We start from the raw sequence: 27,299 nt of genomic DNA, 5'->3' as shown, positions 1-27,299 counted from the left end.
AGCAGCATCAGCAAGAAGGGTGATTTCTCCTTGTAAACCATGCCCACCTGCCTCACACCTGATGCCATATGACACATCGGATGTAGGGCAGGTGTCCACATGGAAAGAAGGGAACAACCCGGAGCTTAGATTGAGCTCCCAATTGCTCCTTTGTTGGAGCAAGGCGGTCTGAGGGACTGATATATCATTTGTGACGGGGGAGGGGAGAGGGGATGCTGGTGGGTGGATCATAGGTGGTTTTTCCCCCTCTGCAGACCGGTGGGCTCTCTCTCCACTTCATGTTTGTGGAAAACTAAGAAAATACTCATGCAGTGATACAAATTAGATTTATTGTTTCACCAAAAAGGTTAATTACAGTGGTAGCAATTGGTCTCTACAGCCACAGCAGGCACTGTAACTCTCCAATGGCACACTCTTCCATTGTCTCTTGAGACAGACGGATGCCAACAAAATAAACAAATAAATAGTTACAATAAATAACTAATGGACTGTTTGTAAAATGAAATTGACATCAGGAACTATACTGCTTGCTGGGACTCAAAGAACTGATTGTTAACGTAAACATTAAATAAGAAGAACACCAGTAAACAGTCTTGTCTAGACTAGGAATCTCAGCAGCCAGCTGCTCTTCAATTCCCACATCGATGTATCTATAAAGACAGTATTGATTCTTTAAAAAAGTGTAGCTGTATTGGTATTCCATAAACAGTATGATTACTTATGTCAAGTGGCAGTAAGATATCCAGAGATTCCATAAGAACATCTTTGGGGACATTGGAGAGATTTATTTACAATATGGCTTTGGAACAAAGCCCTGATTGGCCGGTCTTCCTCTTCCATTTTTTAAACAAGGCTTTTGCATTATTTGACCCAGACTTCTAGTTTGTTCAGGTATACGATCTGTTATGCAGTCTGGAAGCAACATTTATTTGTTACCGTTTTTTACTTTTCTCCCAAAGGAGACCAGGGTTCCATGCACATAACCCAACAGACCGCCAGAATAAAACATTGAAAACAATCACGTAAAAAACCCATAAAGTAGTAAGTTCATGCACATTTCAGTCAGCAGAGTTACTTTAGAGGGCTCTCAACTGTGGCTCCTAGAAGCTGTCAGCATGCAACAGCTACCACATCCCAGGAAATGGCTTCGACTGGCCAGCCAAACCAGATTAGGGTAGCCCTTGAAGAGTTAGGGACTTCCCCTCCATGTGAAAACAGGCTGCAGCAAATTGAGTGGATGAGGCCAATAGTGGATTCAATGGTCAAAAAGGTGGTTTCTGCATGTGCTGTAGAGGGAAACTCTACAAATAAGGAAAACTCTGATCCTAAACTTCTGCTGCCGTGAGGGATATCTTTGGGAGAAGAAAAGACAAGGAGTACACCCTACACAACTCTGGAATGGAGCCCCTAAAATGGCTGGATGGTGCCTTGTTAAGCCTCCTTCCGACAACTCCTGCAGCCAGGCTGAGGTCGAATGTATTGCTCTTGTTCTGCCTTCCTTTGGACCAAGAGGGAGGCTTGTCTGGGCAGCTTGTGCCCTAAGGAGCTTATTTTGGTGCTGTTGATGCAGTGGTTTGGCTTCATTGTCTCTCAAGACAAACGGATGCCAAGTAGTAATAGTAATTTGAAGCAGTGCTCAGACTCTTACGTAGGGCTATTCTATGAGTTTTGAAGCTCAAAATTGTAACTCTATCTCTGTCTACAAGGGTATATTTCAAAATCACTTGTGCATATGACACACCACTTAGCTGCTATATGTGGAAAAGTATAAAACTATGAGAATGTCTTTGGTAAAGATTTTGACTTGACTTTGACTATAATGAGTAGAGCAGTGGAGTGACCTTGTAATTGTCTTTGTGAGTTATCAAATGGGTTTGTTGGACTGCTTCAGCTTATACACAGTTCGAGGGAGCAAAGAAAACAGGCATTTCAGCACCATGGCTAGCTCTGCAGTGTTCAAAGCAATCAGATGTGAATTATTTCTTGATCAGCACTTGGATTATCATCTAGGTTTATTCACATTTCCTCCACCCTTGTAATGATTCAAGCAGCATATTCCACAGCAGTGCTTCTATGCTTAATGCCAACATTTTTGAATGCAACATGGAATAGCATTGCACAACAGGCTTATCTCTCTGATTTAGGCATGACAACCGCACCCTGCTGCAAAATGCAAAGGTTTAGAAAGCTGCCACTCCATTCTACTTCACTCCTAGTTTTCCACTGCCCTCAATAGTTAGTCAACATTCTGTGACTTTCAAGCATGCCAGGCATGTATGGTTCATAAAAGGGCAACGAAAATAATCAATCATATAGCTCAACTTCGCTGTGAAGAAAGGTTGCAGCATTCAGGACTTTGTATTTTAGACAAAAGGTTAGTGAGAGGCGACATGATCAAAGTTTATTGGCACTTTCACAGGTGCCACATAATGCCCATACCACATCTGTAAGAACTTTATCATTTAGGGCAGTGGCACTTTGGCATTCCCTGCCTATTGATATCAGGCGGACGCCTTCACTGTATTCTTTTCAGCTCCTAAGACTTTCTTACTCAGACAAGCCTAGCCAGATGTTTAGCATGTTTGTATGAATTTTAATTTTAGTTTATTCTATTGTGGTTTTAAATTTCTGTGTTTTAAATTATGTTTGTAATTTTTTAATGATAATTTTATGGTTTTATCTTTATTGTAAACTGCTTTGAGGTTCTCTACAATCAAGTGGTATACAAATGTTAATAAATATTAATAAATAAATAAGTTTGCAAAATTATGCATGGCAAGGAGAAGTGGCCCTACACATCTTGTTTACGCCCAAATAGAGGGGGTTATATAACTGCAGTTCACCCAATGCAAAATTCATAAAACCCAAACGGTTTAAATTTAAGGCAAATAACAACCCATTCCTAGGGCATACTCCCTGAATAAGCAAACAAAGCAAGGCATTTCAATCCACAGGCACCCATCGTAATGTCTCTCCAGTATGACAACGTTGCCACTCCTGATGCACGGGATCCAGTGTGCTGTAGTGGTTAAGAGCAGTGGACTAGTAATTCTGGTGAACCGCGTTCGCTTCCCCGCTCCTCCACATGCAGCTGCTGGGTGACCTTGGGCTAGTCACACTTCTCTGAAGTCTCTCAGCCCTACTCACCTCACAGAGTGTTTGTTGGGGGGGGGAGGAAGGGAAAGGAGATTGTTAGCCGCTTTGAGACTCCTTAAGGGGAGTGAAAGGTGGGATATCAAGTCCAAACTCCTCCTCCTCTTCTTTTGAAGTATGTTGGTACATGTGTTTAGGGTGGTGATTCTACATGTATTTGAAAGAAAGTGGATCTTAATTAAATGGTACTCCACTGCAATTCAGTTTTCAAAGACCTGTGCTTAGGACCATAACCTATATTGGCTCAAATCCAGTTGTGGATTAGAACAGCATTGGTAGTCTTAAATTTGCCCAAAGTTGCACCATGACCATTTGAAATTTTAGGGTCATTTAAAAATACCATCTCCCACCCACTCCATGTTGGAGGCATGTAAGGATAACAGGACTCTTGACATACAATCAATGGGGCAAAATCACTTCCTGAGCATCCGGAGTAAAGGTCAAAGAGATGAGCTATCAGTAATCTAGCTCAGAGATGGATTAGAGTCAAAAATAGTTGCAAGGAGGGACTTTCTAATGAAAGTGTCTTTGTGTTCATGATGCAGCAGACCTAATAGTACACAGATCTTCATAAATAAGGACATAGATCCCAGAGTCATAAATAACAGAATAGTCCTGCTGGATCAGGCCAATGGCCCATATGGCATCCTGTTCACACAGTGTGTTCATGGGAAACCCACAAGCACAGCAGCACTCTCCCTTGTGGTTTCCAGCAACTGGTATATAGAAGCATATCACCTCTGACTGTGGTGGTAGAACATATTCATTAGGGTTAGTAGCTGTTGACAGCCTTTTACTCTATGAATTTGTCTATTCTCCAAATTGCTGGCCACCACTGCCTCTTAGGAGAGAATTCCCCAGTTTAACTACGTTCTCTGTAAAGACGTACTTTCTTTTCTCTCCTGAATCTTCAGCTTCATTGGATGTCAGTCAGTTCTAGTGTTATGTAGAGATAATTTCCCCCCTTGTGCACTTTCTCTGAGCCATGCATCATTTTATACACTTCCATCATGTCACCTCTTAGCTGTCTTACTTGCACCAGAAAAGAGGAGGAGGGTAAGTTCAAGTTGTTCCATGAGTGCAATGCTTTAGGGAACACTGCACAAGTTGATGCAACTCATATTTCTTCCCCCACTCCTCTGAAAGATTTCTTTACAAGATCCAAGAGACCTATCCAACATCATGGGATGTGTCTTACAGCTTTGCAATGAGGGAGAAGTTCTGTTGTGTGCTGAATGACTTCTGCAAGCACACTGTTATGTAGCTGGATAAAACCATGTCTCTCTACAAGTGTGCATATTTGCACGTGTTACTAAGAATTCATGTAAATATTTAAGAAATGGAAGCACTGTTCCTTATACTGCCTGCTACAACCTAGGTCTAATGAATTGGAATGGTTTGAGGGCTACAGCTAAAGAAAAGGGGCATTGCAGACTCCATTTTTAAAAGAGGCCATTTTCCTTCTCACTCAACTTTTAAGAGATACGCAAATGAGTCACAAATCTGTTTTGTTCTTGCACTTTTATTATTTTGTCAGGTATTGGTATAAGCTTTAAGGTCCAAGTATACAGTTTCCTTTGCATTTTTGTAGTAAGCATACACCTTTCCCTTAACAAGTGATGGCATCTGATTCTCAGAAAACTCTCCACGGTCCAAAATTACATGTTCCATTACATGTGCAGAAGAGACTGTCTTACAACAAAATGATAAAATGTACAAAAACGAAACATAAATCGTGCTTGCTGCTTGCAAGTTACTTATCCATGGCACTCTTCCACCATCAAATTTAAAAAAAAGGTTTCAAAAAAACTAATTGGAATGTGCTTAATGTCTGTTGAGCAACCTAAACATACGGTTTCTGTATTCGTTAAGCAATGTTCTGAGGTCAACGTAGAACTGGCGAACATAAATTAATAGTTCTCTAATCTCATGGCTAAACAAACATTCTGTATAAGTCAGTCCTTTGAAGCAAATTTCAGCCGACCCCAAGAACCAAATCCACTGTAAAGGTTAATGGGCAACAGTAAGCCATGTATAAAACATGCAAAAACTGCCTATAAAATTAATAAAACCAAATGGGCAGGGTATTCTATAAAAATATCCACTGCATATTTAAATCAAAACACTTACTCTATTTAAAGTACCTCCTGCCAGATGCCCAGGTTTCCAGTTACTTTTGCAACATAAAAAAGGATCGCTCATAGAGCAAATGGTTAACAAAAGATTATTTCAACAACTTCACAAAAACTGAAATCTCAATAAAGATCATACTGTTAACACAAACAATTACGTTTCTATATTACAGAAGTGCTTTATATAAGGGAATATTTTAGAAAAATATAATTGCATGAGGCCTATTGGATTGATCTTCACCCTTACACTTGCCTTTTAAGAAGAGAAGTTCACTGCCACATGTAGCGAGGTCACTTCCAATTTCAAACTTGTTTTACACACTCACTCCTCATATTCAAAGTTAGTAAAATACCATCAGGCTCCCAATGGAGTACAGAGATTCAAAAATTTGAGGAACTACCCACTGCCTGTCATGTTAAGCTACTACAGGTTGTCGACAAATTGGGCAAGTGGAATTCTCAGAAAGCCAGCGATCAATACAGTGAAAATGGAACTCATGCATACATGGCAACTGCCTTAGCTTGTTTCCCGAAACATATTCATTAATGCAAACACTACAGGTCTTGCTTATTTCATCCTCTTCTGCACCGGGATGCCCATAATTGCGAGTAGAAAGATTGTCAATTTGTTCTTTGGTTAACCCCCTCAAGTGGTCACTAGTACTTTCATCTAATAAAAGGTAAGGTACAAGACGAAGGATGGGAAGCGTTCCACTTTCAACAAAACTGTTTGCATCTTGAAACTGTCTGTTACCTTCAGCTTCATTACTTTGATTGTAGTGTTGGGTCGCATTGGTTTCTCCATGCCATTCTCTGCTTCCTTGTTCAGCGGGCCTGCTTCGAAGAGAAGCTTCACTGAACTCACCAATGCTGCTTAGAGTGTGCACGTTAAACAGTTCTGACTGCGTGTCTGCCGAGGGCTGACCACTCCTCTGAGCTTCGGAATCTGACTCGGTGCCCATTAAGGAGCTTAGCTCTCCAAATCCAGTCATAATTTGCCGTAGAATTGATCTAAGAGCCGCCGATGAAGATTCCCCAAGCCCAATTTCAGATATCCTACGCAGGGGTATCCGTATGGTGCTAACATACGTCCGTATGCCCGCATGTTCAGATCGTGAAACGGTCTGACGGAAACCCTCCCTATCGCTTTCGAAACTGACTGCGTTGTCTGCCATGCCTGCTCTCGAACGAGTTCTAGTAGCAATGCTGTCTTGATCTCTATTTTCTCCAGTACGAATTCTTCTCACCTGAAGGTCTAATGTAATAATAGGATGTCTTCTCGGTGCAGTTGTGGGTCTGGCAGATTCCTCCTCTTCCAATGTTATGCCCAGTGTTGGCACTTGGTCCTCACCTTGCTCAGGAGGCGGCTGGGCTGTTTGTGCCTGGCCAGACCTTCTATGGATTTGCTGTGCATTCAGACGTTGCCTTCTTTCCAAATGGGACTGAAACTGACTACTGAACGTTGATCTTAGTCTTAAAACTTCTGGCCTTTGCCTTGCATTCCTCCGAGTTCTAGCTCTCCTTCTGTGAACAGTCACCGACGAGACTCTGTGAATTCTCCTTTGCCTAATAATGTTGTGTTCATTGTCATCTAAGACATTGTTGTGTGCCGCAAGGCCTGCTGAGCTTCTGTTTCTGAGTCTGCCAGGGAATAACTGAGTTGCTACTTCAGCATTTTGTGTCACTGAGCCACTAACGTTGCCAGCCCTTGACGAGGCAACTGCACGACCAACAGTCTCTCTCAATGTCCTGCTCCTTGTTCGGCTGGCTATGGGACTCTCTTCTATCTCTACCTGCCTTCCATTGGGATCACCAAGAAGGTAGCCGTTCAATTCTTCCCCAGGAGCGTCAACACTGTTATGTTCGTGATTTATATTTATTTCAAGACTAAACCGAAATTCCCCGCTACTTGGGTTCGCTCGGCTTACAGCCCTCCAAGTCTGGTTCCCACTCTGTCCACTATGGCTGGAATTTCCTGTACGGTGGAATGTGCTCAGCCACTCTAACAGCGAGCTGTTTGTTGAATTTCCCCCAACAGTTTCTGCATCTGTAAGTAGTTTTTTTTTAAAAAAAGAAAGAAGACATTTTTCATGACTCGCTTCACTTAGACAAAGCAGCTAACTGCAATTGTCACGTGACACCTGGAATACATGCTAGCCTGAACAGTCAGTCATATGATCATCTATCACATACAGAGCTCTCATTCTGCTTCCCTTACAAATGCTATGAAATCTAAAAGCCGACCACCCAGTACAGAGGTCAACTATGTTTGAAGAGTTATATTCTTTGCTTCTTAAAGATGTCAATCAAAAGCCTAATCTGATGCACTAGTCTCCCCACAACTTCTCGTGTATCTAAGAGCTGTGTACAACCTCTATAGCTACCCTTCATGTAAAAAAATAACTGTCTCCCCTCCCGAATCTATAGTCCCCACTCAATTATTTTCTGCTTCCGCTAGCCTAGAAATTTGAGACATACATAATTATCTTTCATAGCTTTGATGCTAAAATTTAGACCCAGCAAACAAGCCACGTAATTTATACCTAGCTGTTTGTGTGCGCGGGCACCTGTATACACAACTGTGCACATTTCAGTCATACTGTGTACTGTTTGGACACGTGATCTCAGTAACGTGCGAATGAGCACTTTTAGAAATTCCAAATAAGCAGAACTCTTTTAAAGTTTTATGTTAGTGGGATTTCACCTACTAGTTTCTAGGTTCAAAACCTAGGTGAAATTGAGGGGGGTGGGAATCACATGTGCAACTGGGTCTCAGTCTTGGAAGTAAAAATGAAAAGCTTTGGAAGAGCAAGCCATGCCTTGACAAAAACAGGGAAGTCCAAGTTGTCCTGGTGGTATCTGGTACAAATAAATGTACAAGTTACAAGTGGGAAAGCCATTAAAATTGATAGGGAAACTGTGTGGAAGGTCATAGGGGAGGAGAGTAGTATCTGGAGTTAGTAGCCCACAGCAGAGGAAGAAAGGAAATTGCTTCTCTATTCTCTCCTCACCCATCTATCTCTGTCCTCCTCATTGCTAGGGTCCAGAGTGCTCTTTCCTGCCTACCAGAACAGCCAAAAATAAGAAAGCAAGGTGAGAAAGCACCAAATACAGGAAAGGTTTTCAGGTGCAAAGAAGAATGTTGTGAGTCCAGCCTGTTTCAGGTTGGTTAAGAACAACCAATTTTGGTCTTATTATCAGAATTATTGTGCAACCAAGTTGGGTGTAAAGGCTGAAGCTGGTTGTGCCTAAAACAAGGTATACTAACTCTGCGCATTCTAGTTTTATCTAATACTGCAGGTGGAAAGTGTTTTCATATAATGACAGCAAAAGGCCACAGATTACATCTTGAATAAGTAGCCAAAAATATTTGCACTACTCAGCAGAAGCATAGCGCCTTTGTGCCTTTCACTTCTCAGCAATCAAGTGGAGTTTCCTCCTTTCACAGGATTAAACAACATCTTGATACAAAAAGCAGAGATAGCTTTACTCGCCATAAGTCTGATTTCCTGCAGGTCTCTTTCCTTGTCCTTATATTAAACACTGCCCTCACCTCTCTGTGAAGTGCACTATATGCAGCCACAGAGCATAGACTCTCTAGCCTAGAAATCCTGCTCTAGTTTTCCTTAACTCCCATGCAGCAGCTCTGCACTACTACCCTTTCTCCAGCTGTTTACCTTCCTTTCCTTGGACAAGGTCATTGCAATAGGGTTTGCTGGCTGCTGATTTCAACAAATACTAATTTTGCTAAGGTATCTAAAGAGCCTACACCTGCCAGAAGTTAATCAAGAGATTACTATATTAAAATGAAAGCTTACCTCCGACAGTACCTCCTTCCCAGTCTCTATTTTCTCTGTCAGAATGTGATGCCAAATGCTCCTTTGCACCTAGCAAACGTTGCTGCAGCTCATTTGCTGTTATTTCTCCTGAAACAGATAGCAATATGACCAGTTTATTTATTGGTTCAGATACTGGTTGAAGACATAGAAGCAAACAGAGCAGCTATTCCTATTTTTAACTAATAAAAGCAACATAGGAGTTAACCTGGCATGACCAGACTACAGAAGCAGAATTATAAGCATGCACTAGACACAAGGTTCTGCATTTTGACAATGCGGTTTTGATACAGCAATCCAAAACACTGGCTGGGAGTAACATCCAAAGCCCTGCCACTTGTGCTGGCCAGAGCAGAAGGTGGCAGTGGTGGTTTTCTAAACATTTTTGCTGCTATAGTTTCAGGCTGGCACAGTAAAGAGACCCTGATTAGGCCCTTCTTTAGGAAGTGGCCTGGCTTTGGATTCAGCAGATCCATTGCTGGCCCTTCTCTGCCACTATAATGTATCTAATGTAATGGGCCTTTACAATGGTTTTCACAGGCAGCAGTATGCACTCCACCACACTTTCAGCAATTGGGCTGGGGGGTATGGCTGCAGTGGTGACCCCATGCACCAATAAAGCCCAGTAGTGGGACACCTCTTCCTCTAAACCCATTTAACAGTGCAGATCAGGGGTTTGGATTGCTGTGCCTAGCACTGACCAAAATGTAATGATTCTAGAATCAAGTTTAAGAAACTGAAATCTAATATTTTGTGTTTCCTCTGTTTTGCATGAACCTAGACTTCATTGTGAGCTAAAAGACGAAAGAACAAGGACCTAACTTGCAATGCACATTTTAAAAAAGAATTTCTATGTTTCCAAAGCACACGAGGAACAAATTCTACCCATAATTATGTTTATCTACCCATTTGCTTCATACCAAGTTTATTATAGTGTTTCAAAATGGTGGATTAAAAAAGCTGTATTCAATTTGTATTGTGTTAACGGTAAAGCTGTATTAAATGTAAGAATTCTATTAGATTTTAAGTACCAGAAGTCAAGTCTCACCTGGAGTCCCCAGAAGGTTGTGATCTCTCATTAACCTGTAGTCTTCATCACTGAGCTCATTAATAAATTGGTAATAGGCTTCCTCTCTATTAAGGCGTTCCTGTTGCCACTGTCGCTCATCTTCACCACTGTGGCTTTGAGATGTGGTCTGCCCACCATCTTCCCCTGAGTAAGAACTAGAGCAGTCCATTCTGGGAACACCAGACTGTTGTAAAATGGAAAGAAAATAAAGCAAGTTATCTGGGCTGTGTGTTCCAAAATTGTTGGTGTGTTTGATTCAGTTCTTATATGTGTACTCAATATCATATACCATTATTTACTGTAGTCAATTCCTGGCTGCTAGGATGGCTGAGGTTGCAATTCAATGCACATTAAGTGTGGAGTCAGTTCTACTGAACACAATGTAACTTACTTCCAAGCAGAAAAGCATAGGATCAGCTTGTAAGTTTGGGTTTAACTCTTACTCCAATGCATTTATCTTGTCAGGTTCCTACTTCAAGTATCTAAGAGGTTACAGCCACTATGTAACAAGTATTTATGGTACAAATTATGCAGGAAATGGCAGGAAAGAGCATTAAGTTCATCTGGGTCTCTGTCGCTAAATATAACATGCAATAGAGTAAATTTAAGCATGCTTCAAATGGAGGCCAGCCAACATACGGTTCTCCAGTGACTGACTGACCTCTTCCAAGTGCCCATTCATGCAGATTTGTGTCATACATAAACACATACGTACTCTTAAGAACTGTGAAAATCCTATACTAAGAAGTGGTCATCACTTACTCTCAACTACCTAAATAACTGCCCATAGACAGCAGTTCATTAGCGTGTTAGGAGTAGAGCTGATTACAATGATAGGATCAAAGCAATGTTCTTTATCACAGAGCATATGTTTTGAATGCAGAAGGTCCCAGATTCAATCTGCAGCATCTCCTAGGTAGGATTGGAAGTGACCAGTCTGAAATCCTGGAGACCTGCAATCAGTCAGTGTAGACAACACTGAAGTCGATGGGCCAATGATCTGCCTCAGCATTAAGGCAGCTTACCTTTTACTTACTTATGGTGGTTAACACTCAGGCATCTAACAGCAAAAAAAAATAGTACTAGGGATTTGAATGAAGAATCAACAGTAAGAGTGAAAGCAAAGTTCTCACGTTAAATATTTCCTTTTCCCTCAACCCTGCTAGGAGGTGGAAGTGATACAGATCTCTAGCAAGGTGTGATGTTGAGAATCTTATCAGATAATTCCAGTCTTCATTTTTTCCCAGTGCTCTTTGAACAGGCAGGGTGAATGTTACGCAAATCCTGTATGAGAAGGTAAAAGAAACGTGTAGAACAATCTATGGTAACAAGCAAAAATCATTGGCTCGGATTTTAATAAATAACCCATCAACTTTCCAACCCCTTCACAGTTGCTTCCCTCTCATAGTGTCTATAGGTCCACTGTCTCTGAAGTCCACTGACTTTAACTGGACAGAGAAACATTCATCAATGGAACGTTGTCCAGCAAGAAAGTGCAATGAAAGCATTTGTAACTCTTAAATTTCTGCAAGTCTCGCAATAGCTAAAGGCAAGGAACCCATCATGGGGGGGAAATAAGCTGGAGGTTCGTCATCCATAAAGTACAGCACAGCTTTTAAAGGACCTTTCAAACACCTATATCCATGCACATGGATATCCTTTTTAAACAATTCCTCATTTACTCCAACTTTGCTACCCCTTTCCTGCATATTATCCTATATGGGTTATGCCCAGCGATGCTAGTCCGTATGTAACCACCGTCCTTCAACCCACCATGGCAAGCCAAACTCGACAGGGTAATGGCATTTAGTCTATTGCACGAAACACGCTCCCACCCCGGCATGGTGGATCTCGGGGCACCTTTCAGACATTTACGGCAGCATAAACTTGAGCTGCTAAGGTGCCACAAAGCTTTTGAATTAAAGCCAGCTCCTCTCCTCTCCCTCCCCCCCCCTCCCCAACAGACTTTGCCAAGCTTCCCTGGAGCTTTGGCCGGAGGCGCTGAGCTCCTCCCTCCGCCCCGGCCACATTTAAGAGCCCTGGGCGGGGGGCGACTCCCAGCCAGCCACCTGCTGGAAAGACGCTCCGGGGCCCGCCCCGGTTCCCGAGCAGCACCCACCGGAGCCCGTTAGGCCGGGGCCCGGGCTAGGGTATAACGGCCGGTTGCTGGGAGACCAGGGTAAACCTAGGCAGCGGCGCCCACACAAACCCCTCTTCGCCCCCGGCAGCTATGAGGAAAGTATCCTCCAAAGATTGCTTCCCGTAATAAAAACGCGCCCCCGCCCGCCCCGCCTTTCCTCGGCAGCGGCTACCAGCAAGAAACCGACAACCCGGCCAACTGCAGGCACCGAGGTGCACCGGCAACAGCGGGCCGCCGGCTGCTGGTGCCTCGGCTCTCAGTTCCGCCAAGAAACGCGCAGGCGCGGAATCACGCCTCTCCCCCGCCCATTCTAGGCAGCGCAAGAGCGCATCCCGTGGGAAACGAGCTGGCGCAGGCGGGGAAAGAGCGGCCGCCCGATCCCCGGGCGGCTTCTCCGGGGCGCAGGAAAGCTGCGTGGCCGGCAGTGCCGTCCGAGCATGTCAGGAAGAGCGATAAAAGGTTAAACTAATTGGAAATAACTTGCAGGTGACAGATTGGCTTAGAAATTTATGTAAGTTAAGTGATGTTTAACATGTACAATTTTGAATTGAAAAGATATAAGGATGTTAATGAACTACGTTAGGTTTATAAGAATTAGGATTTGGAAAGCCGTTATAAGGATATGCATGGAAATTCAACCAAGGGGAAGCGAGGAAGTCACTTAACAATGTTAATAAGTGTAATTTTAATAAGCTTATGATTTATGTTCGTTTGTGTGCTTTGTTTATAATTTTGTGAAAATTAATTTTTAAAAATTGGAAAAAAGGAAAGAGCGATAAAAGGGGAAAGTGGGTCGGATGAGCAAGTTATGGGGGACAGACCATTGGGGTCTCTGCGGCCAACCAGCTGAGCCCTCTCTCTGGGCGGGGCGCAGCAGCAAGGGCAACTGAAGCATAGGCTGCTACTGGGCACGATCGTATTCAGCGCTTCACCCAAATAGAGAGCATTGAGTGTAAAGAAGAGGTAGTCAGTGTGTTGCCCTCCAGATGTTGCTGGACTTCCAACTCCCAACATCCCCAGCCAGTCAGGGATACTGCGGGATTTAGTCCAAACGCATCTGGAAGGCGCACGGTTTTTCAGCACAGAGTAATCCACAGGAGTGGCTGCAGGTGTGACGGGAGTGGTTATATGCAAGTTGCACCAGCTCCAGAGAGGAGCTGTTGCCTTTTTCTCTCTCTCGGGAAGTACAGCAGACAGCATTGGGTCTACACATAGAAAGCTGCCAGTCAGAATACACAGTACTGAACTAGATTGGCCAGTGGGTCTGACTGAGTATAAAGCATCTTTCTACACTCCCAAGACAAGCTCCTTAGGGGAAAAATATGCATTGGCTACCATCCCTAATAGGTAGGCCTGGAAACTTTTGAGATGAAAAAGATGAGATGTGCTGATAAATATTTGATGGTTTTTTGCCTTTTAATGGAACTCCAAAATCTGCCATGAGATGGCCTGCCTCACTGCACCCATTATACAGTGGTTTTATGTATAACCAAAGTTAAAAGAGAATTTGCAGCAAAACTGATGTAAAGGATTCACACACTTTGCTACCACAAAATGCATCTGCGGGGTTTTTTTTGGTGTGCATTATGCTTTCCAGGTCACATACGGTCAGTCACATGTGCACACTGGTAATTTTCCATCATTCCTGGTGACAGATACAAAATGAAAGCCATAGTAACCTATTTACCCCAGCAATCTGCCTATGAGCAGTATAGAATTAGAAATCTGCCTGCTAGACAATAGGAATTCATATGTGCACATATATAGGTGTTCTATGGGAGACTATGGGGACAGTGGAGGAAATTCACTCTTTATAGTGGATGAACATAGAAATTCACTGAAACACATTATTCACCTGTCCTTCAATCTGACGTCAATAACTGTGGGTGGTATCCAACTAACTTGTTGCATCAGTGCAAGAAAATTTGCTTGTGCAACAGAGCTTTCCCTCCTCTCCTGCCCCTATGTGCCCCACAAATATGTTGTGGAGGTTTCCATAACCCTCTGGAGCAAATATGGGAATGGTGCTAGACATGTGATGGGGGGGGGGGAGTTCTGCTGCACAAACAGAAATTCTTGTGTTGATGGAATGAGTTAGTTGGATAATGCCCCATGGATTTAGGCCTAAGGAAGCTCCTATTTCTCACTTTCTTCCAACTGATGTCAACCTCTAAACAGCAACACTATGCAGACCTATGTAATGTATAGGACCCATTGAACTCAGTGGGACTAACTTTTCAATAAACATGCAAAGAAATAGATTGTGAGACTCTTCCTGGTTCACATCTTCCTGGTCTTGGGCAGTGAATTCCAGTAATAGTCATTTTATAGAATTATGCATAGTCTCCTGCCTCACAGTTTATTTCCACAAACCAAAAAATATCTTACTTGGGCATCAAGATTTTAATTCCACAATCGTATATTCTCTAATATAATAAATTATGTTGCTTTAGTCTAAGCAATTGTCCCCTCCACTTCACAATCTATTACTATTCTTCCATCAAACTCAGTTTGCTCTGCAACCAGCTTTCACAAAGCCGTTACTGTACCTTCTCTTCAAAGCAGTCAAAACAATTCCCTCTCCCCCAAACTCATACAGTAATAGATCATGTAAAACAGTACTAGGGCATTAGAAGAGAATGCATAGTTGAAACCATTTTGGGCATACAGTTGTTTTATTCTCTCAGGTTCACATTGGATTAATTACTACTTAGTCTGCAGAAAAATAAAACTGGTTGCTCTCCCTCTTCACTTCACAAAACCACCCTTTGCTTGGAAAATTCATATAAATAGGCTAAAGAGGGCAGCAGATTTCAAATAATGGTGAATTTGCTGCAGTGATATGTTAAATTGATACAAATTTAATCTGAGCACTGTTCCAATCTACTAAAATAATAAAGGACAATGACTCAATTGTAGGCTGTTGGAATGATATGCTTACTGAAAAGCCCTGTAGCACTTTTCTAAATGCAAGAATCAATTATGAAAAGATCTATATTGAATTATTGTGTACAGTAAATTCATTTTATGGTGTGAACTGGTCTGCATGGCAGAAGTGCCATTTTGATGGGTGGGGGACAATATTCACTACAAGGTTCAAGGCCTGCTACTTAGCTACATTCCTCTGCAGACTGAGAAGCGGATCTGAAGCTCAGTGGAGCAGCATAGATTTTCATGCAAAAGATCTCACTTTCCAACCTACTTTCTCATGCAAAGTAGGTCGACAGTGGCCTTAAACTGTCTCTGGGTGGAGCTAGGAGTCCACCATTACTATCCTGTCCACGTTTAGGAGGGATAATAAAGCTCTGCCTCCGTCAACGCCAAGGGTGGGCCTTCCAGCTGTTACGGGGGACCCAACTCCCATCAGCCTCAGGGATGAAGAGAGTTGGGTCACGGGTTCGCCACAACCGGCTCTGCGCCGCCCCAGAGCAGCCCTGGGAGGGTCAGGGCTTTGCTGCCTTCCCTCACTCCACACATTACGTCTTCCGGTTTAAAAGCAATATGCATTTCAACAACACGAAGCAACCCCGGGACATAATAACGCTATGAAATAAAGGCTGTCAGGTCAACCTTGGAAAATGTTGCTGCACCTGCTGGTGTAGTCTCATATGTGCTGCATTTAGTTCTCCTTCAAGGCATCTCCCTTTTGCCGCCCGTCCAAAGCCAACTCCAACCTTTCCTTCCTTCCTTCCAAAAACGCGTTTCCTTGGAGATGGCGCATCAATCGCGAACCCCGAGGACTTAAATTCCTATCACGCGCCAAGCCCACATCCGGTGACCCCATCTGACTACAACCCCCAGCATGCAACGCTGCAGCCTCCGCCGTCAAAACCCGGGTTCCAAGCACGACCCGAAGATTCTAATTCCCATCACGCGCCAAGCCCACATCCGGGGACCCTCTGACTACAACTCCCGACATGCCCATCTATCGCGCAGGCCGTCTTATGGGGCCGTCCCACTTCGGTCTTTATTCGCTACACCTGCCCAAGCCTTTCGGCTGGTGGCCGCCGAGGCGCGGTGCATGCCGGGGGAAGGGAACTGAGGTGAGGAGACGTGCGAAGAGGGGGCGTGGCCTGAGAGCCGGTTGGATTCCACGTGGTGCGCTTTCTAGTACCGAGAGAGATACCAAAGGAAAGGGGCGGAGAACGTTGGGGGGGGGAGAGAGAGCGCGCGCGTAGGTTTTGCGACGCTCTTGTTTTGCAGCAGCGTGGTCAGGCGCGGCTGCCGTATTCCGAGGTGCGAGATACCGGCTGTGTGTTATTCTGTGTGTGTGTGTGTGGTGCGCGCGCGAGCGACTCGCCTGTTGGGTTCTTCAGGCGGCTGAGGGAAGCGGCCGCCACAGCAGCAACCGCCGCCTCCCCACACAAGGCACCGTCTCCGGCTCGCGCCTGGTCCCCGCGCACGCGGCAGCCGCCCTCCCCCTCCCTCGCCTTCACCTGGATGGTCCGCGTCGCGGCGGCGGGGCCTCCTCCTCCTTCTCCCTCACCCTCTCCTCCTCCTCCCTGGTGCCTGTGGCGGCGGCGGGCGGGGGCTCCTCACGGCCGGGTGTCGTCTGAGGAGGCGGCGGCGGGTGCGGGCGCTGAATGAAGATGGACTATGACTTCAAGGTGAAGCTGACCGGGGAGCGCGAGCGCGTGGAAGACCTCTTCGAGTACGAGGGCTGCAAGGTGGGCAGGGGCACCTACGGGCACGTCTACAAGGCCAAGCGGAAAGACGGGTGAGTGGACGGGCGAGCGGCTCGCATATACGCACACAGAGACAGAGCCCAAATTCAGTGGTGCAGTGACCGTAACGCGAAAGGGAAACCCGGGAATGCCGCTGCAAAGGAGCGTCAAACGGTGCAGCCCATTTAGCTCGGGGTGGACTCCGGGCGGGTGGGCAGTTTGCCATGATGGTCGCCTCAGCCCACGAAGGTGGGGGGTGTCTCTTATTTTTCCCTTTCCCCGCCCCGGTCCCTGCTTTCCGTTTCCCTCAAATGCCTTTCTTCCCTTTCTTTTCTCTCCCCCACCCCCCTCCGCGGTCTTTTTCCTCCTCCTCGGAGCCGCCCCTGAGGGCTTTCCCGTCTGCCACGCTGTCTGCCTTTGCTGAGAGCGCGCTCCGGGTGGATGGGGGGCTGCGTGAAACTCTTCCCTCTCCCCGGCGCCGCCTTGGCTTTTGTGAGGAAGAGATCCCACTTGGGCAGTTCCCTAAAAGTCTGTTCACGGAAGCGTGTCCGTGTGTTTAAAGAGCCTTACGACGCCCTAAGGGCTAACAGGTTCATATGCGGATTTTTTTGGACTGAAGCTCATGCCACAGCGACTCTATTAGCTTGTAAGGTAGAGTAAGGGCACATGTTTGGCCCTCTAGATGTTGTGAACCTTTCCAATGGTCTGGGATGGTGGGAACTGTAGTGCCCCACCATCACTAGGGTGTCACAAGACTGCTTTTTCTGTCTAGGTCCTAGGAAATATAGGAAGCTGCTTTATGCCGTATTAGACTATTTCATATGTATTGTTAGCTCTGACTGCCGACATCTCTCCAGGCTCTCTGGCAGAGAAATGTGTTTCCCATCAGCTGATGCTTTTTAAAACTGAAGGTGCCACGGACCTGAGTGCAACTGCAGGAAAGGCACAGGCTCTGCCATTGAGCTCTAGTTTTTACTTGTAAGAAAGTCCCACCTTCACCCCTACCCCCTGGCAACTCCTGCTGCATCTCTGTGCATACACCATGTGTTTTGTATTACTGTACTTCCCATTTCTTTTCTAATTATCTTACTCTTCTTTTTGCCTCCTTAATCCCTTCTTCCTTCCCTATCTTTTTGTCTGCCACCTCATGTTGCATTACTAATTGCTTCTTTATCCCTCATACTCCATTTATTTATCTATTTTTCAGTGTGATTGGTCCCAGCATTTCTACCTCAGTTTAATCACTTAAGAAATAGTTATCACCTAGTCCTAGAGGCTTTTTGTCTTCTCTTCCCCTCCCACCACTTTAGAATTGCTTTCCCACATGCAAGTTTGCATGTGGGAAGGCATGAGGCACTGATATTCTAATAATCATACTAGGTGAATTCTAAAATGTGGCAAGGGGTAACTGATCCTTAAATAATCTTAGAACATAATCTGTCTCTTCCTGCTTATCTTTGTGGAGTTATGTCTGTGGCTTTCTCCTAAACAATGCCTCTTGTCTCTCATTCCATGATTAGCACATTCTTGAGTTTATACCTGGCCGTCTTAGTAACTGTGGTTTTATTACTAGTGGGGTTTTTTTAGCAGTTCTCATCTTATACCTTACAAAACATCCTATTATATTAGATACAATAAGTGACAGCCAGCATGCATCCAGCTGTAGAAATCCTCTTGTGTAATCTTTTGAAACAGAGCTCTCTCAGTTAAATAAATTGCTCTACTTATTGCTCTACAGACCCACCCGGTTTCTGGTTTTTTTGCCAACCTGTATTTGATTTTCATTACTTAATAGCTTGTCACCATTTTGTACTTCCTTGCTGACTGCTTTTGTGAAGGATACATACCAATCATCATAGAGGGTTTGCTTATTTTTCCTTTTGAAATACATCTTTTACCTTTTTCTTAGTAGAGCTGTGGGGGAAAGAAATTGAATTGGAGTTTGCTTCCCACAGTTAACAAGAGATAACTTATTAATTGTAATCTAAGTTGCATTACCTAGCCTAGCATTTTTATAGCCATAAGAACCAGTAGTCTGCATTTCTTATTACTTCTGGGCATTTTATATTCTAAACGTTTATGAATTGTGGAATCTTTAACAACAGATTTATTCTGCAGCTCCAGCTTCATTTCTCTTATAATGGTTATGAGTGTTGCACTTTAATGAGCTTTCTATAGTAACAAGTGATACCTTAGTATTTCCAGGGTAAATGCAATTTGCACATGACTGTAGCATGTTGGAATCTGGGGAGGTTTTCATGTGTGGTGGTCTCTCACTATGCATAAGGATGCATGTAGCTGCATGTGGAAAGGGGTATTTTAAGGTTCCACATGCTGATACCATGCTTCCCAAATTGGACCTGAAGCCATTTTGGTGGCTTTGAAGTAGGTAGATATTTAAGAACTTCACAACCAAAGTCTGGATGTAGTGCATGTTCATCCACTTTATTTTAAAAATACATTGCAGTGGTACCTCTGGATGCGAACGAGATCCATTCCGGAGCCCCGTTTGCATCCTGAAGTGAACTCAACCCGTGCGTGCATGGGTCGTGATTCGCCGCTTCTGCGCGTGATTCATTTTGATCTCATGCGCGAGCGGTGAAACCCGGAAGTAACGTGCACCGTTACTTCTGGGTCGCTGCGGAGTGCAACCCAAAAATGTTCACCCCGAAGCTACTTCAATCCAAGGTATGACTGTATTAGAAAATTTTGAGGCTTGCCTATTAAACCTCCCTATTGCAAGTATGTAGGTAAGACTTTAAAATTAGTATTTGAAAGACATGACTGTTTCTTTTGTGTCAAAGAATCTTTCCCTGGGAAGCCAGCAGAACTATTTAAACCTTAATTTGATTATTTATAAACCCAACTTGCTTTCTGATTATTTACACATGAGTATATGCAATGTGTAGAGCATTTCTGTAAATGACATTCACAGGAGCATATTGACTTTGGAACGAACTTGGTTTCCTCCTCCCCCCATCTGTGATTCTCTAGGTGGCTATCTGTCATGTATGATTTAGTTGAGATTCCTGCATTGCAGGGGGCTGGACTAGTTGACCCTTAGGGTTCCTTTCGGCTCAACAGTTATGTGATTCTGTGAAAGGCAATTATGCCTTTGTATATGCCACCATACATAAAATAACTTGCTATTCTATATTACACGTTTGTGCAAATTACTCTAATGATGTAAATCTTGATAAAAACTGACACTAAAGTATTTACAGTTCTTGAGGGCAAACCTGTTGCTGCTCAGACAGCTTACCCTTTAAAGGTCAACAGTGTCATCCAATGGTGACTGTCCATTGGTGGAAATTAATGGAAGGCATCAGTCAGCAGAAGTGGAAAGGAGGCAGTTTTAGTGATCCCTACCAATCTAAGTTGAGGTCTTTCAGGGGTTCAGCATCTCCTTGAAACTCACAATGATCAGCAAAATGCTTTGAAACAATCTTCTGTTGTGATTAATGTATAAATTACACCTCAATACTGTGTGCTACCTGGTATTGGTTTCTATGTGAATAAAAAATTTTTAAGTTCAGTTCAATATTACAGTGGTACCTCAGGTTACATACGCTTCAGGTTACAGACTCTGCTAGCCCAGAAATAGGCTTCAGGTTAAGAACTTTGCTTCAGGATGAGAACAGAAATCGTGCTCCAGCGGCAGGAGGCCCCATTAGCTAAAGTGGTGCTTCAGATTAAGAACAGTTTCAGGTTAAGTACAGACCTCAGGATTGAATTAAGTACTTAACCCGAGGTACTAATAGCTTTCAGTTTCCTTTAAAAACTATAGGTAACTTGCAGCTTACATACATTTAACTTGTGTGCAATCAGCTTTATGTACTCATCAAAATAAAAATAAATCAATAAAAGGGGACAGAAAGTGGGCAGGCATCTGGGAAAAAAGACTTTGGCAATCCCACCAGCCATTGAACCCAGTTTGTTTTGACTATACAGTGGTGCCTCGCAAGACGAAATTAATTCGTTCCTTGAGTCTCTTCGTCTAGCGGTTTTTTCGTCTTGCGAAGCAACCCTATTAGCGGCTTAGCGCTATTAGCGGTTTAGCGGCTATTAAAGGCTTAGCGGATTAGCGGCTAAAAGGCTATTAGCGGCTTAGAAAAGGGGGGGGAGCGGAAAAAAATCGGAACACTTGCAAGACGTTTTCGTCTTGCAAAGCAAGCCCATAGGGAAAATCGTCTTGCGAAGCAGCTCAAAAACGGAAAACCCTTTCGTCTAGTGGGTTTTCCGTCTTGCGAGGCATTCGTCTTGCGGGGCACCACTGTATGTGATTTTGGCATAACTACTGAATAACTTAAGAGTCGCTTGTAATTTAAATGTAGCTAGTGTTCCATGTATGAATATTGAATTATTTCTTTAGGTTACTCTAGTGGTGCTCTTTTTACTTGCTAGTTTCAATGTGCAAAAATATCCAATATAATGTGGTTGTGTGTTTTTAATAGGATGTGCATATTAGATTTTTGAAAGTGTTCTCCAGTTCAATCAAAATAAAAAGGGATCCTCATAACTACAAAAGCAACTTCTTAGTTATTTTAAGTGCAGAATCCATGACTGATAGCTCTGTATGCTAATATAGCTCCTGCAAGGGAAGTAGGTCAGGTAAGTTGTGTTTTGCTGTGTGTCATTTGCAACGCTTTTGAAACATCTCCCATATTTTTATTAACGTAGTGTTGCTCCAAAAAAGCTGGTTTCTCCCAGGAACACTCTACTCCAACACCCAGTTCTATGCATTCACCAGATGGTGACTTTTCCTGCCATAGCAGTCTTGAGAGCAGTATCTTGAGTTATTTCACATTTTAACAATTATCCCATCTTGCTATACACTGATGGCTTAACAGTGATAGAAAATGAATAAAAAAGTAAACATAAGACAAACATTTAAAGGAGCAGGATCAATAGCTAGCAAGTCTTGCAGCAGTTCTCAGCCTGTGGGCCCCCATATGTTGTTGGACTACAACTCCCAGCATCCCTGCGCTCTGGCCTTGCTAGCTAGGGGTGATGGGAGTTGTAGTTCAACAACATCTGGGGACCCACAGGTTGAGAAAGGCTGCAAGGCAATACTTTATCATTTTTTTTAAAAAAAAACACTCTGAAATATCTGTAGTCCCCTAAAGCCAAGCAGTTAAGAAACCAAGTGGCCCTCTTTTAGAAAGGATTTCCCTGAGTGAGGAGTACTTTTGCTTATATAACCACTCACCACACCTTGGATAACAAGGGAACACATAACAGGATATGATGCTGAACTAAATGAATAGGAGTTTCTGTGGGAGGAGTACCCACAGAAGGAAGTACCTTAATATTGTACCTTAAGGTACAATAATGTTTAGAGTCAAAGCTAGCTCTCTGAATGGAAACCAAATAAGAGTCAGTGAAGATGAGGCAGTATAGTGGAATGCTGTGCTCCATACCACAGACTTCAGTTTATAGTTCTGACAGATGCATTTGAATCATTTAGGTTTCCAAATGCTCTTCAGAGATAAACAAATCACAGTATTCTAATATGGATGTTTTAAAAGCATTAGTGACACATCTTTTTTTGTCTAGGAAACGGAGGGTGCAATTGGCATACTAGCCAAAGCTGGTATAAAGTGCTCCTAGCCAATGTTAATTCTTGGAGATCCAGGAGTGGTACCTGATCTACAAGCGCTCCCAAGCTGTGGACCTGATTCTTAAGGGATAGCAGTGTGAACCCATTCAGAGCAGGTTCTGTGACTATCTTAGGATCATGTAAGATGGCTTTGAGTGCACACAACTGTGACAATCTGATATAGTTGTCATTGCAACAAATTTGCTGCTTTGTAGTTGGTTTAGTTGTTATATGAATGGACAGTGTATTCTGATACCTCCAGTGCTTAAGTTATTGAGAATGGGGAAGTAAGGAGGGGCCATTTTAAAGTTATGAACCCTCCGAACTTTAGTTGAGTCTTGACACAACACCAACAGCCTTCTAAAACACTTGGTGAGTGTTCCCCCTTGCTGCCACCCCCCCCCCAGTAACATGAACATTGATTACCTGGTCATCCAGTCTTGACAGTTTAACTTCAGATGGTTCAGAAAAGAAAAATCCCAAGACACACAAAAACTTGATTTAGTTCATAAGCACTTTTACTGTATTTTTAAACAGCCAGTGCAATATTAAGAATTGAGTGACTGGAAATAAAACATACTCATCACACATCCTTGGGTCTGTCTCCCTAGGGTAAAACCATCTGTTTATTTACACTCCTTTCTTCTTGGTTTTTAACTGCTTAGCAGATCTATTTAGCAGATCCATCACCTGTGACAACTAGCAGTTTAAGCCCAAACATTACACATTTTATTGACTCAGACTATTGGTCCATCTAGCCCTTTACAACAGTGGCTCTCCAGAATCTTTCCTAGAGATGCTGCATGAGGCATTTTAGGTACATATGCCAGAGATTGAACCTGGGACCTTGTATTTAAAATGGAGTTACTTGTGCTTTAAAACAGTCACAAAAAATGAGCTTCATATAGGGGTTTTGACTTAAACATATAAATTTTAAAAAGCTGTTAAGGAATGAAATGATCAGTGACTTTGAACTATTAAATCACATGTACACAACTAATTGCATATCTGAAATAAGAGTGTGCATAAGGTACTTCCAGAATTTTAGCTACAAACCAATTATATAGAAGTCAGGGCCAAACCAGGCAAGACAGAATTTCCAGCTTTTAAAAAGTAAAATAGCAGTTGTGGAGGGCAGGGACTGATCAAGACTGAGATCACAAGTGGGGGCAAAGGGCTAAAGTCTCCCTACCCTGTCCCACACTAGTTTCTTGATCCAGATCAGGGTCCCTGCACTGCTAATTACTTTAAGAAGCCATTAATGCAGTTGTTTATTCTGTGAATGGTGACTTGCCTGGTTTGGCCCTCAGTCTTAATAAATGACCTACTATCTTTCATACGGAATTTTCAAATTCCAGATCATTATCTTATACAGCATCTGTGAAAATGGTCATGATTAGGAACTTTAGAGTACAGTCATACCTCATGTTACGTTTGCTTCTTGTTACGTTTTTTCAGGTTGCGTCCTGCGATGACCCGGAAGTACTGGAAAGGGTTACTTCCGGGTTTCGCCACATGCGCAGATGTGCAAAATGACGTCACGCACATGCACAGAAGCAGCGAATCGCAACCCGCGCATGCGCAGACGCGCTGCTGCGGGTTGCGTTCCTTTCATGTTGCGAATGGGCCTCCGGAATGGATCCCGTTCGCAACCAGAGGTACCACTGTAATGTTCTTTCTTATTTAGATGAAGGACCCATCAAGCTTGTCACTGTATCCAGGAGGATCTAGTTTCAGATAATTGTATGATGCAGATATATTTTTAATATTTTGAAGCATTTAGCAGTAAGAGAATATACATTCTTAATTCTATTAACCTTAATATAGCTCAAGCAAAATTGGAATTGCTAGGTTCTGTTCACTAGCCTGATTTTAGGCACTGTCTTCAGTGTTTTTCAAGGCATGTTTTCAAGATGGGTGAAGGTTGGTTTGCAATGCACCAGGTGTACTCTGACCATAATACTATTGCCATTAATAGAACTTAATATCCTTTAAAGCCTTTTAGTCCTTTTGATCCTGTTTATGTTGTTGACTGTCACCAGCACTTTGGCAGTAAGTAAGCTTAACAATTTGGTTGTGTGCAGCAAATAATTCCTTCTTGCTTATTTTAGGTTCCCTGCATGTTATGCTCTCTCGTACAGAGCACCATGCAACACACTAAACAAATGGTGTTTACCATTCTGTGTACTGGCCACGACCCTATTTTCCTCCATTCTATGCTAAATGGTTCCCTTTCCCTTTCATACTGTTGATCTTATCTCCTCTTACTTTGTGCCTGCCTTTTATTACGCAGTGTATATGATAAATGATTGCTTTTTTAAGGCTTATAATATTTTTTTATTTTCTAAATAACCTAGTTAAAATTAAGCTTGAAAAGAAGCGAGTTCAACCTACACTTATTGGGTCAGGCCTGGTATCAGTGGCCGACAACCAGGTTGGGCATTGGTTGAGGGTCCCAGGTCTCAGAAGGACCTTCCTGCCAGGCCCAGGTGACCTGCTGAGGCATTGCTTGGCTATCAAACTCTGCTTGCATCCACAACAGCCAATTAGCTGCCTGGCCCCCTCAGCTGCCTTGCCTGAGCTCTGAGAAGGCGTCTAGGGGTTCCTTCTCAGAGCCAGAAATTCTGGGCGATGCCTGTGCTGCAACTGTGGTTTGCCATGACTGCTAGAAAGACCAGAGGGGGGTTTTAAATTAATTGCTGAGGCAAACCCTAGCAGTGGCACAGGTATTCTCCTGGTCAGCTCACCGAGAATGGCTCACTGTCACTGAAGAAGAACCCCTTTGGCTCCTTTCTCAGAGTCAAGTGCTGAGGAGGTGGCAAAGAAGCTATCCATTGCTGCTTACTGCACCAGTGAATTCTCTTTCTTTAAGTAAAATGGGTGTAGGCAGAGAGCAGGAAGAATAGGCAGTAGCAGGGTGAAAGAGTATGCTGCAAAAAGAAGGATGGAGGCATTGGCCATCTGAAGCCTGGTGCTATCCCTCTTTTGGGTGTTATCCAGCTTTAGCCATAAACAGAGCAGACCCACTGAAACCAGTGAACTTAAGTGGGTCTACAGGCTATGGCATACTTGGACAGTACCTATTCTCTCTTGAAAGCGGAAAGATCAACAGTTTGCATAGTTCTCAAACTATGAATATTTGTGTTCTCTAAACAAAGACAGTCTTTGTCTTATGCACATGAACTGCTATGTCCAGTAACTAGCAGCTGTGTCTAAGCAGTAAAAGAGATGAGAGCTGGGAGTTGAAAAAAGAGGAAAAATGTATTTCTGGGAACTCAGAATTGTTGCAAATGTGACAATTATGTAGCAGTTAATAAATATCAAGATTTTTTTCAAGGGCAGGTGCAAGTCCTTCTCAATAATATCCTCCCTTTTTGTTTAATATTTACATAAATGAGGTCATCTGTTAACTTAAACATGAACTTCTCTCTCTAGACTTTTGTATGGCTTTCAGGTTCTGATTTTGTCTTGCAGGGCAATTCCAGAAAGTGGTGCTGAGAAATGTATACAGGATTTCATGTTGTCTTTTCCACTGTGTGCTTTTTAATATTTACATGAAACTAATAGATATAGTTTGAAGTGCATTGTTCAAGACAACAGATTATGAAAATAAGAACCTTAAACTTTAAGTGCAGCTAATCCTCAGTTATGAGTTAGCACCTACCTTGATCAAAATGGCATGCAGATTAGTTGCACTCTCTAGTTTTTGAGAGTTTCATTGCATTCTTCTATGTTAAATAACTTGCTTATTGGCGCATTAGCCAGTAACTTCTATCACAGTGAAAGATGTCAGTTTAGTTGCAAAAAATCAAGTCTTGCTAACAATCACTCAGTCACGTTTTAGTGCAACAGTTGAGAATCTCTACCCCACAAGCCTAGTGAGGCCAAATGGACCTCCCCATTTGGTCCACAGCATAGTTTGGCCCAAACCACACATCTGTCTTATCACCTGATGTCATATGATGTTGGGCACATGGCAGGTAAATTGAAAACAAATAATTGAGATTGCAGTCTAAATTGTGTAGTTAGTTATTTCTCTTCTGATGCTTGTGGAAGTGGTTGTATTTGAATTTGACAACTTTATTCTGGATTTTTCCTTTTGAAGTTGAATCACCTGACATCATATGATGTACTGTTAATGACAACTGGTGGACTGCCCTTCCTACCTGACAAAGTGACAAGTAGTGGTGCTGTGGCTCTGGCCCACTGGCTGAATCCAGCTCCCCACCCTTGGCTTAGTGCTATGTAGGCAAGTCTGAGAGCCAGAATTAAGTGTTAGGTTTGTTTGTTTCTCTCCCCCGTTCCTGCTCCCACATGACTTTTAGGCAGACTTTTTCTTCCTTCTCAAAGACTCCTAAGTAAGTCATGGAGTAAGAGGATGTCCACTTATGGATTTGGGACTAGGTAAGAAATAGGAAACAAAGAGTAGAAATACAGTGGTACCTCGGGTTACATACGCTTCAGGTTACAGACTCCGCTAACCCAGAAATAGTACCTCGGGTTACGAACTTTGCTTCAGGATGAGAACAGAAATCGTGCTCCGGCAGCATCAGGAGGCCCCATTAGCTAATGTGGTGCTTCAGGTTAAGAACAGTTTCAGATTAAGAACGGACCTCCGGAACAAATTAAGTCCTTAACCCAAGGTACCACTGTAAATGGACGGGATGTAGAACGTAGAGTCCCCTAGGCTTTAGTATTGGGACCAT

General features: G+C 43.3%; 2 protein-coding genes and 1 long non-coding RNA gene across 8 annotated transcripts in view; 1 reads left to right on the top strand and 2 right to left on the bottom strand.

Annotated features, from left to right (window-relative positions):
* Window positions 1–4,659: 4,659 nt before the first annotated feature.
* On the bottom strand, window positions 4,660–16,404 carry RNF6 (ring finger protein 6). Of its 4 annotated transcripts, none has more exons than XM_083498902.1 (5): window positions 15,921–16,404; window positions 11,324–11,474; window positions 10,170–10,374; window positions 9,104–9,211; window positions 4,660–7,332 (listed from the first exon to the last, which is right to left on the bottom strand). In XM_083498902.1, exons 3-5 carry the CDS (start codon window positions 10,357–10,359, stop codon window positions 5,702–5,704), a joined length of 1,929 nt encoding a protein of 642 aa, XP_083355028.1. In that variant the 5' UTR covers window positions 10,360–10,374; window positions 11,324–11,474; window positions 15,921–16,404; the 3' UTR covers window positions 4,660–5,701. The 4 variants fall into 4 exon arrangements, with proteins under 4 accessions (XP_083355028.1, XP_083355027.1, XP_083355029.1 ...); XM_083498901.1 differs by having other exon boundaries at window positions 15,901–16,273; XM_083498903.1 differs by lacking the exon at window positions 15,921–16,404 and adding an exon at window positions 12,503–12,637.
* Window positions 16,405–16,520: 116 nt separating this feature from the next.
* CDK8 (cyclin dependent kinase 8) overlaps window positions 16,521–27,299 on the top strand; it is a gene marked incomplete at its 5' end in the record, with an annotated part of 40,876 nt that continues 30,097 nt past the window's right edge. For 2 of the 3 annotated variants that reach the window (XM_083498942.1, XM_083498941.1), the window contains one exon: window positions 16,914–17,047. In XM_083498942.1, the coding sequence (XP_083355068.1) occupies window positions 16,914–17,047 (134 nt within the window). Of the gene's footprint in view, window positions 16,567–16,913; window positions 17,048–27,299 lie in introns of those variants that run through there. The other variant, XM_083498943.1, reaches the window with a different exon arrangement.
* Window positions 18,541–23,496, bottom strand: LOC310704967. The gene is made up of 2 exons (XR_014525129.1): window positions 23,020–23,496; window positions 18,541–18,908 (listed from the first exon to the last, which is right to left on the bottom strand). It is a non-coding gene; the product is annotated as an uncharacterized lncRNA (long non-coding RNA).

The sequence above is a fragment of the Podarcis liolepis genome, assembly GCF_965112155.1.
Source record: "Podarcis liolepis genome assembly, chromosome: 4".
NCBI classification, from domain to species: Eukaryota; Metazoa; Chordata; class Lepidosauria; order Squamata; family Lacertidae; genus Podarcis; species Podarcis liolepis.
The sequence above is the reverse complement of the archived record's forward strand: the minus strand, read 5'-3'. Positions and strand labels throughout refer to the sequence as shown.